The 12,101-nt window shown below is 42.2% G+C and overlaps 1 protein-coding gene and 1 pseudogene across 10 annotated transcripts in view; one reads left to right on the plus strand and one right to left on the minus strand.

Moving 5' to 3' along the window:
• Positions 1–2,341: 2,341 nt before the first annotated feature.
• On the minus strand, positions 2,342–2,769 carry LOC108395614 (small ribosomal subunit protein bS18m-like; annotated as a pseudogene).
• A 4,129-nt stretch (positions 2,770–6,898) lies between these two features.
• The window catches only part of REPS2 (RALBP1 associated Eps domain containing 2), a 234,520-nt gene continuing 229,317 nt past the window's right edge, over positions 6,899–12,101 (plus strand). For all 10 annotated transcript variants that reach the window (XM_073228224.1, XM_037020519.2, XM_037020520.2 and 7 more), the window contains exon 1: positions 6,899–7,275. In XM_073228224.1, coding sequence (XP_073084325.1) covers positions 7,042–7,275 — 234 coding nt within the window. In that variant the 5' untranslated portion in view covers positions 6,899–7,041. The remainder of the gene's footprint in view (positions 7,276–12,101) is intronic.

The raw sequence follows: 12,101 nt of genomic DNA on the forward strand, positions 1-12,101 counted from the left end.
ATCTACATTGTCATTTTGGAAACTATTATTGCGATTATGATACTTGCTCAGAAGTCATTAGCAAACAGCTAAACTAGATTTAAGTTTTAGTGACTGGCTGGAACTCCTAGAGAGAACTGAAGAAATCAGTAAACACGTAAAATAAGACAAGTTAAAATACAATCATGTCATGAGAGTAGGTTTCAACTAGGAGGAGATTTAATGGCAAAAGCAAACATTTCCTCTCATGAGAGGAAATCTTAGAAAGACACTTTGCCGTTGTGTTTTTAGTACTTTCCAAGTAATTCTGATTCCTTCCTTGATTTAAATAAATCATTTTTGAGCATCAGATGATTCAGACATGCTCCTTATCCTCAAAACATTTCTTGGAAACATCCTTGACTGTGAAAAAGCTGGTTTCAGGCTCCCTGTCCTTATTTAGATTCTTTGCTTCTCTGGTTCTATATATGAGAAGCAGTTTTCTTTCATTAAAAAAAAGTTAAGGTATCATTGATATACACTCTTATGAAGGTTTCACAAGAAAAACAATGTGGTTATTACATTCACCCTTATTATCGAGTCCCCCCCATACCCCATTGCAGTCACTGTCCACCAGTGTAGTAAGATGCCACAGAGTCCCTATTTGTCAAGGAGCAGTTTTCTTATTTCAAGTTTATCTCCAGAGAGAACTTGCACACCTGGAAGGGAACTGCTCTGTGCGTGAGAGTTACAGTTCACAGAACAGATAGCACTGTGGATGTCAGTATGTTACCTGGAATTGTGATTTTTGTACCTGCGCTCTCCTCTGCATTGTGAGACCTCCAAAGAAGTGATAAATGCGTTTCTGGCCTTGAAAGGCTGAGACTTAGATCCTAGATGACCCAGTAGCCACATCAAGTTGGTCAAAATAGAAAAGGGCAGGAAACAAAAATGGAGAATGAGGCTATGATCCATATTCACCATAAATGGATTCTGTTTGTAGTGCTGAGAAGGCAGTCTCTGTTTATTGAGTGTAAGACTATGGATACTCTACTGAGAGCACTTAAATAGTCACAGATCGACTTGTGCTGCCCATATTTTTTCTATGAGATGGGAGTCATATTCCTTTCGGATTTAAAATCCTAGCTCAGATTGGGTTCTCTAGGGGCAGAAACTGAGGTGACGATTCTCGGTAAGTGCTTCTTTGAGGGAGAACTCTCCGGAGAAGGGGAGTGAAGGAAACAGAGTGAGGTTAGAAAAGGAACTAAGCAAGGAAGCAGTCTCAGCTGGAGGCTCACCCCAGCCTGATCCCATGGGGCTCTCTGGAATATGATTTGTACTGCAGAGTTGGTCTCACCTTGAGGCAAGAGGCTGGCCTTCTATACCTCATGTCAGTCAGCCATTGGCTGTGGGCTGCTCCATGGGGAGGGTGGAGGTGTAACCTCACTGATGTGGCTCCAGGTTGTGTGAGGGGACATCTCCAAAGAGGGGAGCAGCTGTGAGCCATTAACAGACAACACTCACTGATGAGTGCATTGCCTGGTGACAGGAATCTTGGCAGTGAACCAACAATGTCTACAATAGTTCTGAAATTTTTACATGGTAATTATGTCAGAGTCTGGATAGATGGCCTCCAAATCCATTTCTTCTTCCTGGGTACATAGCATGACTGCATTTCCCAGACTCCCTTGTAGTTCGGTATAGCCATATGACTCAGTTCTAACCAATGGAAAGCCGGGAGAAATGATCCTCTGGCCCTGGCCCAGAAAATCCTCTGTGTAAGCAATCTTCTATGCTCTTTCTTTTTGTAGCTCTATTGAGCTTCCTCTTTATTTTTATAACTTCCAGATGTAGAGCATCTAGTTGAGGACTTCGAGGATGAAGGAGCTACTAGACACTGTCCCTGAATGAACATGAAGAGAACCACTCCCTCCACAGACCCTTGTTGGACTGTGATATGAGCAAGAAATAAATTATTATTATATTAACCCACTGAGAATTTTCAGGTTGTTCGTTTCAGTATTAACCTGACTCATTTAGTTAACCCTCCATTTTTAGAAACATAAATAACTTCTGAAAATTGGATTTTCAGAATTCTATCAATTCAATCAATAATAATCCTTGTTCAAAGCTGTGATGATGAAATGCTGAATAACTACAGTTAGAATTTTTTTCTTTGTTAAAACATAGAAAAAAGCTCTGACAGTACGTTTGAATAACATGGGTGATTAAAAAAGCACTGTGAAAATATATGGCTAGGATAATTATTATCCAAAATCCTGTTCAGGGAACCAAAGCAGGAAGCTTCCTTCCCAAGGTGAGACAGCTTGATATGTCTTTAAATTGTAAAATGAGTTCATTGAGGATAACCTTATATAATTTACTAGTGATATTTGATGTTGCAAACATTAGGATCTTTGAGATATGCAGGATCCTTGTATGTAACTGGCATAAACCCCATTATTTGAGCTCTCTTAATTGCTTTTGTGATTTTCTTTTTGTTTCTGCCCACAGGGACCTGTTATGTGTCTCCCATAAATGCATCCAGTAAATGGAGAAATAAACTAGGACAAAAGCTGTACATTCTTATAATTACACATTTTCCACATAATGTACACCATTTAAGAGGTCCCTTTTAAGAATTTCCATTGGAATGGGCAGGTCCTCTTTGCTGGTTACTTGTTTATATTGTGAACAACTTCTCCACAGCACTGCGTGAAGTCTGGGGTCTGTGAGGCAGACAACAGCCATTATGAAGTGCATCAATTTTTTCCTTCCTAGGCCGCTGCAAACAGCAACCACAGCCGCCATGGCTGCTCCAACAGCTTGCTGTTGTTCACAAGTAGTGAGAACTGTTGGCTCCAGTTTGTCTGACATAAGTATTGGACTTTTCCTAGTGCACAGAAAGCTTTTTAACGATTCTGCTCAGCTATTCCCAGGGCTACCAAAGGCTTCATTCCATGGAGAGAGGTGAATTGTCTGATACCTAACAGAAGAGGCCGGCAGGGCTGCTGAGAACAAGCTGTTTGTTGCTGGAGAATAGCCTCCTTCTCAATTTGTCAGGCTTTTGCTTCAGAGGATGGAGTTGGTATATGAAGAAAGAGGGCACATTATCTTACACACACACACAAACGGGGGCGGGTGCAGGATATAATTTCACCAATGTTCAAAACTGGTTTTATGGGAGGCAGTAACTTGTAAGATGCCACTGTCCTTGGTGGTTTGTAGGACATATGGAGGTCCAAGTCCTCCAAGCCCTCTCTTCCTCTGAGTGTAGAATGAATTGGGTTTGGTCCACGTTGCCAACATCAGTTTCATGGTTGCTGGAGTTGGATTGGAGATTTGGATTGAATTTGTTGCCACAGTCAAGCTTCGTCTTACTCTCTCTCCCGGCTTCCTTCCCCACCTCAGAGAGTGTTTAGAAAACAGACCCTAACCTGGGAAGCTGCAAGAAAATTGCTGTCTTATATGCATCAAGCCCTGCAAGTGGGGCCAGAGTGGCCCAAAGTAGGTGTGCTTTCCATGTGGAACTCGAGTCCCCTTTGAGGGCAGCAGAATTCAGGGGTGGTGGTGGCAGGGAGAGAGGTTGAGAGAGAGAGAGACAGAGACAGAGGGAGAGGGAGAGAAAGAAGGGGACAAAGAAAGAGGCACTTCTTTCTCCCTTCCATCACTTCTTCCTTAGAGGAGATAAATGAAATGAGAGGAGCTGGGAGACATGCCAATGTTACTTCATCAATATTCCCTCTTGGGGAGGAGAGAGGAAACTTTCTCATGAAAAAATGTGGTCAGGGGAATAGGATTCTCTTTCACACTGTTAAAGATTACCTGTCTTCACTACTAGCAAAGCAAAAAAAAGTTAAAGTCAGCCAAAGAAGTAATTATTTAGTATTTACCTTGGTCACTTCCTCAACAAGTACTTTTTAAAGTCCATCAATCTTTGGATACAGTCTAAAGTATTTCAGTGTCACTCAGGAAAATTCGGAAGCTCAGAGAAGCCAAACAGGATTCTCCATACCACCCCCGCCCAGGTACTTTGTAAACTGTAGGCATGAGAAAATATTAGGTCTCCATATTTTAGGACAGGAATCAGCAAATTTTTTCTGTGAAGGGCCAGAGGGTAAACATTTTAGGTGATGACTCAACTCTGCCATTGCAGTGAGAAAACAGCCATAGACAACACAGAAATGAATGGGTGTGGCTGTGTTCCAACAAAACTTTGCTTATGGACACTGAAATGTGAATTTGGATAATTTTCATATGTCCTGAAATATTATTCCATGCACAGAAAGCATTACTTTTTTTTAACCATTAAAAAAATGTAAAACCCATTCTTAGCTTTTGAGTCATACAAAACCAAGCAACTGGTTCTAGTTTTCTACCCGCTGCTTTAGAAAACTCTTCCCTGTAGGTAACCAGTACCTTGTTCTGAGTCAGTTGTCATTTTCATGCAGGGCATCGATGGTGGATTTAAAAGGAGAAAAGCATGTCTTGAAGAGTAAGTATCTTTTGGCTCTTCCTGAATATATTATCATTCCTGCTTTTCTGACCATGATGGAGCTGAACAAGTGAGTAAGTTTAGAACTGCAAAAAATATAAAGAAATTCTCTTCTAAAACATTGTTGTTTACGGTCACCCTTAAGGGATATGAATGTTTCTAGTTTTTTTATTCTTATCTGTGTTTTCTTTGAAGTTTGATAACTATTTCTTTTATTCAGAAAACTGTTGCAGAAATAAAAAACAGTACTTGGCATTCCTTAGATAGTAGAACATTTAAAAAATGCCGTTTTTTTCCCCCTGTTTCCTGGGCATAAATGTTGCTGCTGTTGGGTCACTTTGGCCACTTCCGCGTGTGTCTCTTGTTCTTCATCCTTTGTTGAGCAGCTTCCCTCTGGCATCCCAGAGCCCATCAGAGGCTGCCCCTCCCTGGACCTGGCCTGTGGTCCCTCACTCATCACTTCCTTGGCCCAAGTCTCTAGGGCTCCTCCCTACTTCATCAACATCCATCCTAGGGCCCCCTTCATCAAGCTTTCCTGGTTGAGCTCCAGCTCAAGGATTTTCTCTTCCCTAAACTCCCACAGCACTTAGCCTGGGGTACACAATTTAGCACTTAATTATATATTGTCTTTTATTGTTTGTTTTCATTGCTGTGTTAGTTTTGTCTTTCCCAGTGAGGCTGCAGAGTCCTTGAAAGCAACACATCTTGTATTTTTAAAAAATCCTTCACAGTGCTCCAGTAGGAACACAGTCAGTATTTTCTGTTGCACCAATAAATGTTGACTGATGGATTGATAGACACAGATATAAGATGTTTTACCCATCTCTGCAGTATCTGGTGCTTAATAAATGTCTGTCAAATTTATTTAACAGAGTTGAGTAATGAAGATCATCTCTGAATCTAGTATTAAGTTGGGCAAATCATACCTTCTCAGTATCCATATTCTCATGCAAAATGGAAATAAAAATGTTTTCTGACTTACCTCAGAGTTACTGGGAGGCTTAAATGAGATAATATAGCTTTGAACCATATGCATGTTAGAGATTATTATACAGTATGTTTCTTTTTGCAGAAGTCACAGGGGGAAAGTGGGATTTGGCATTTATCAGGAAGAGGGGGTCCTTTGCTAAGCTCTGTTAGAATGGCAGGCCATTTGCAGGGAAGCCTGACTACAACTGGAAAGGTAGGAAGAGAGTAAACGTGATCTCTTGGCTTCCAATTTTCCTGAGAAGGTATTACGGATGTGGAAAATACAATAGTGGTTGAGATTTTGAAATGGAAATTCTCCAGCTAAGTTAATCTTTGCTGCTCCTAACTTACCTATCCTTTCTGTACTCTTTTACTCTGTACTTTACTGCTGTCTTAATTCTCTCCTGGCAGGTCTGAAGCAAAATGTGGTATAAGGAAATCTTAATGAAGGGATAAGAAATTCTTATTTTTGGAGTGGCTCATCTTTATTTCATTTCTTCAGATTCCAAAAAAAAAATATTACTCCAGCCATCATTTATGAATTGACATAATTTTTCTTTTTCCTTCTTATGTATCTCTCTCCACCCTCACACCTTTATCTTTACCATCTCCTGAGTTTTTTTCCCACTGTTTCTGTCCTTGGTTTTTAATTTAGTTCACCAAAATACCAAAGTATATTTATCACCGCTGCTATTTCCTGAGCTCTTTTTTTAAAATTAAAACTATTTGGGGTGAAACTTTGATATATCTCTTTATTAAAGTAAATTCTGAAACGTATTTTTTATTAGTGCTTAACTTTGGACTGATTTTTTTTTCCTTTCAGTTGGGCATCTATTAAGTGCAATTCTTCCCGGGGCCTCTTTACTCTTATTCCTCTAGTATTTAATACTAAGCGATATTACTCCTTTTAAACCATGCCCGAGAAAGTGCTCTAACCTAGTCGCCACCCTGAACGCTATGGGGAATCACTGCGACCCCGTTTCAATAGAGATCGCGGTCCTCCAGCTTTTCAGGACATAAGCAGTACTGCTATGGAAAAACGGAAGCCTAATTTCCCTTGCCTGGTCCCTTTTCTGGGAAGGGCACGGTGTGCGGTGGGCACCACTCCTGCTCTAGCGTCCTAAGGAGAATATGCCACAGCCTTCCCCGTTCCCTGCAAAGGCCATTCTCCAGGTGGGTCTGGCAGGTCCCCTTCCCAGCCCGGGCGGAGAGCCAAAGGCCACCCTCCCGCGCTGGGTGGGGCTCGCCGCCGCGCGGGCCGCAGCACTCTCTGGCTAGGCGGCCTGGGCGGAGTAGGTGACCAACGGCCAAGCGCGCAGCGCTCGGAGTTAGTTACCTGCCGCCGTGAGGGGCGGGGCGGGGCGGGCGGCGGGGGCGGGGCCTGGGGCGATTCTCGTCTGCGATTGGTCCGCGCCGCGCCTGTCTCCATGTGCCGCGCGGCTGAGGCACAACATTCAAGTCCGGGGGCGGGGCCGGCGCGCGCCGGGAGGAAGCGGCCGCGCGGCAGCTGCGGGGCGTGGGGGTGGTGGCGGCGGCCAAGGCCGAGACCGAGGCGGCGGAGGCGAAGGCGGTGTCGACCCAGCCGGGGACGGTTCCCCGCCGGGCCCCTTCCAAGCTCTATGGAGGCGGCGGCGGGCGGGGGCTGCGGCTCCGGGCCGCCGCTGCTGCTGAGCGAGGGCGAGCAGCAGTGCTACTCTGAGCTCTTCGCGCGCTGCGCCGGCGCCGCAGGCGGGGGCCCCGCGTCCGGGGCCCCTGAGGCCGTCAGGGCCGTCCCCGGCGCGGTCACCGCAGCCGCGGGTCCCGTGGCCGACCTGTTCCGGGCGTCGCAGCTGCCCGCCGAGACGCTGCACCAGGTAAGAGCCCGCGCCCCCTTCCCCTGCCGGTCTCTGGTGGGCGGGCTGGGGCGATAGGGCTGCCCAGGGACCCAGAGGCCTCGGCCAGGTCGCAGAGAGGGGTTCGCTGTCGGGGATGGCGGCGACGCCCTTGGCCCCCAGGGGAACGCCAGCCTCCTCCGCAGCTCAGCAGTGCTGGGTGCGCTCCCGATCTTTCTGCCCTGAGACTGACGCTCCCTCCCCTTCCCCGGCCGCTTCTGGGTCTCTGCAGCCGCCCAGACCCGAAGTTTGCCTTGTTTTGGAAGTGGTGTGTGTTTTGGCTGGTGTCTGGTTTAACCTCTGCTCGCCGCTCCTGTCCTTACCTTTCCTGGGTGGGTAGGAAGAGGTGGACGGTGTGGGTGCCTTGCTGGGATTTGAACTTGAAAGGTGTGTGCGTGTGTATGTCTCTAGGGCTAGGGGCCCAGGACTGAATGTTGTCCGCAGTATTTACTTCTAATATATACATATTTATCATATGTATTTCCCCACTAATGTATTTACGAATATTAGTATTAAACTGGAAGGCCTTAAGTTGCAGGGCAGGAACACAGGACTGCAAGAGGACGGCTGTCAAGGCAAAGCCAGGCTTCCTATTTAGGCCTAGAGGTGGACAGCTGTGGTTTAGCATCTTATCATTACTTGAACTTGGAATAATATTGGAAAGTAACGTGTGTCATAGCTGCCTCCTTTGGCTGCTCATACCTGGAAACGAAGGGATGATCAGAGCAGATGCTGTTTTTGTTTTGTGCTTTCCTTGGAGGAAGACTCCTGGTAAGCACTTTGTCTTTTGACATCACCAGTACTTCAAGGTAGTCGGATTCTTAATATCAGGTCCAAAACGTGAAATGAAGCTTTTCTTGAAAGCGGTAGTCAGTATGAAAGTTAACATCAATTGAATGTTTAGAGTGGGGAGTAGTATTTTAAAATCTAGTTCCAAAGTAGTGCTGAGGGGTTTGTGGTTCCCTTGCAATATCATTGTGTTTGTAGGTTTTGAAATCATTTAAGACTTCATTTTCTTTTTACTGCTGGAGCATACATATGCTTATAACTGAAGCCACTCTAATCTTTCACCTTTTAGAATTTGGGATTTCTGAAAATGTATATTTAGTATTTACAGAACTTAGCATGACCGTTTGACCCCTAAGAAGTCCTTGATATGTAGGCAGTTCTGCTACTGCTGTTACGCAGTAGAGCTGGACCAGGTAGAGAAAAAGTTGGTATCTTAAAACACAGATTATTGTTATTACATAGGGCCCTCAGAATACTCCCAAACATAGTAAGTTTATTAAATGCAGTTTCTACTTCTCAACTGAAACAGGAATAAGTGACTGAGGCCAAAGTGTACCTGTTAAGGCTTATTTTGCTGTTAGTAATATGTGGAGTGTGATAAGAGAAGGGGGGCATATTAAATCTTGAGTATGTTGGTGAGGGGGTTTTCCTGGTTTTAAAACCTATGCTCCTTTGAGATATATGTGATTTGAAGACAAACCAAGGCACAGTGCCTTTTGCATGAATGAGATTATATTCTTGATGTCCAATTGAAACCTGCTTGCAAAAGACTGCTTCAAATTCTGGCAAAAGGGACATCCTTAGAAGGTGCTTGTGTAGTAAATCTCTCAGAGCTTTAAGCTCCCTTATTTCGCACAGCAAAACAAAATACATCCTCCCACATTAACCTAACATAATTGCAATAATCCTGTAGAGGTGAAAATTAACATCAGTGGTATCCTGGACAAGGAAATGTGATTAGAAGAAATTTGAATAAAACCGGCAGCTGGGGGCCACCTGATTTTTACCACCACTTTGGTGGTATGGGTGTGATGTGTGTTGTCTGGATGTGTGTGTGTGCTTCTGTGCTCCATTCACCTTGACTTGCACTACCCCCATGAGTGTATTAGCCATTCTTTCAAACAAATGTAGACATTTTTAGCCTTTCCCTGCTAAACAGGAACCTGTAAGTTCAGAATTCAGTGGCCCAACAGGTATAACTGCTCAAATCTTGGAGGCAATAACCAGCCTTGGTAGTTTCTATGGTAACAACTAGATTTTCTTCTTAATAAATGTACAATTAAAATTATGATAATGTTCCAGGAAGGGCAAAAATCTTACCTGGAGTAAATGTCTATAAAAATACTCAATTTTGTCTCTTTGGAGAAATAAGCCACTTCATCTGTTACTTTGTTATGGAAGTGAGTTATCTTAAGGATTTTTTTTTAGTTAATTTATAAATATATTAATACTTAGAGTAGTTTTAGGTTCACATCAAAATTGAGGGGAAGGTTCAGAGATTTGCCATGTGCCCTGGCTTTCATATAAACACAGCCTCCCCATTATCAACATTCCTGATCAGAGTGGAACATTTTACAGTGGATGCACCTGCATTGACATTTCAGTATTGCCGAAAGTCCATAGTTTGCATTAGGGTTTATTCTTGGTGTTACACAGTCTATGTTTAAAAAAAAAATAAGACTTTAATTTTGACAGCAGTTTTAGGCTCACAGCAAAATTGAGGGAAAGGTACAGAGATTTCCCATGTATCTCCTAGCCCCTGCACATGTGCAGCACCCACCTTATCAGCATCACCCACCAGAGTAGGACTTTTGTAGTTGATGAACCTGCACTCACACAACATAATCACCCAGAGTCCATAGTTTACAGTAGGTTCACTCTTGGTGATGTACTTTCTGTGGGTTTGGACAAATGTTTAATGACATGTATCCATCATAATGTCAAAGAGAATAATTTCACTGCCTTAAAAATCCTCTGTGTTCCACCTATTCGTCTCTCCTTATTACCTCCCAACTGCTGGCAACCACTGATCTCTTTACTGTCTCCATAGTATTGCCTTTTTCAAAATGTAAGTTGGAACCACACAGTATATAATCTTTTCAGATAGGCCTCTTTCATTTAAAGTTTCCTCCATGTCTTTTCACAGCTTGATGGTGCATTTATTTTTAGTGTTGAATAATATTCCATGGTCTGAATGTACCAGGGGTTATTTATCCATTCATCAATTGGAGGGAATACTGGTTGCTTTCAGGTTTTGGCAATTTTTGAATAAAGTTGGATAAACATCAGTGTGCAGGTTTTTGTATGAACTCGTTTTCATCTCTTTTTGGGTAAGTACCAAAGAACATAATTGCTGGATCATGTGCTGAGTATGTTTAGTTTTGTAAGAAACTACCAAATTGTCTTCCGAAGTGGCTGAAACCAGTTTGCAATCCCCTCAGCAATCAATGAAAGTTCCTGTTGCTCCACGTCCTTGCTAGCATTAATGTCAGTGTTTTGGATTCTAGTCATTCTAATAGGAATGCAGCGGTATTTCATTGTTGCTTTAATTTGCAATTCCCTAATGATATATGATGTTGAGCGTATTTCCATATACGTATTTGCCATCTTGGATTGTATTTTAATGTATCATAATGGCCTATTATAAAAGGCCTTTTGGTCTCTCTAAAAGAGAATCTTCATGTGCTGACTTATTTTAAAAGCAGGGTTCTAGTAGTAGGTGGAAAAATGATAGATGAAAAACTTTTAAATTATGAAAGGAAAATATGAATGTCTGAGAAACTAGTAGTTTTTTAAAAATTAAGGTATCATTGATATGCAATCTTATGAAGGTTCACATGAGCAACATTGTGGTTACTACATTCACCCATATTATCAAGTCCCCTGCCACACCCCATTGCAATCACTGCCCATCAGCATTAAACTAATTTTTGTTTAATGATTTAAGATAAAGAACTACAAATGTTTGTGATTGGTTTCCCAAAGTTGTGAAGTATTTTCATTGGTATTCAAAGGCCAGCATTTTACTAGAAGGCATAGGGCATTGTTGGGAATGTGGTTTGGGTTTGATGCAAATTTGAGTTTCTATTGAGTGTCAAGCACTGTTTTGTAGGTGCTAAGGTTACAGCAGTGAATCAAACACAAATCCACATCCTCATGGAGTTTACATTCCAGTGCAGATGTTTTTATACTTGAGTTTATTTGAGCAAGAAAGGATGTGAAATATAAAGAAGTAAAACAGAGCTGTGAGAAGCAAGGGATATTCTAAGAAGTCTTGCCCATGGGCCTCACCTTTGGGAATAAGTCATATTTAAAGGTTTTCTTGTAATTATTTGAAGTGACTGTTTAATCATTAAAGAAAACTAGGTAAAAGACAAAATTCTTGTGAACTTTTTCCCATTGCTAGATTATTAGATAAACTAAAAAATGAAAAAGCAAGTGAAACAATTTCCTGTTTTTGCACCTTCATATCATATCCCTTTGAAACATATACTTTAGGGAGATAGAGGCCAGCATACTAAAACAGTATCTAGGAATATATGCTGTTTGAGATGGTGTTCTTTTTTTTGTCAAAGAGAATGAATGTCAATGGATATAGGAAGTTGCAGAGCCAAACCATTGGTTAAAAGGAGGATATGTGCATAATAGTTACTTGTTGATTCTTTCATAAAACATTTCAGGTGTGTAAAACTGGAGGATTATCCAACAAATAACTGTAAACCCACCACTCAGCTTAAGAAATAAAACAGCCCAGTTAGTGTGAAAGTTTTCTATGACCCCTTCTTTGGTCCCCTTCTCTTCCCTCTCGATCCTGGAGGTTACCACTGTTCTAAATTTGGTGTGCATCAACTGAAAAATTTTAATACTTTTATTAAATGTTTATGTGCATATATATATATTGTGCATATATATATCATGTGTGTATATTTTATATATGTCATTAAAACAATTATTTCCCTATGGCTTTTCATCTTAAAATGAGGAATATTGCACTCTGTGTAAAGTTCTGCAACTTGCTT

The sequence above is a fragment of the Manis javanica genome, chromosome X (assembly GCF_040802235.1).
Source record: "Manis javanica isolate MJ-LG chromosome X, MJ_LKY, whole genome shotgun sequence".
In the NCBI taxonomy this organism is placed as follows: domain Eukaryota; kingdom Metazoa; phylum Chordata; class Mammalia; order Pholidota; family Manidae; genus Manis; species Manis javanica.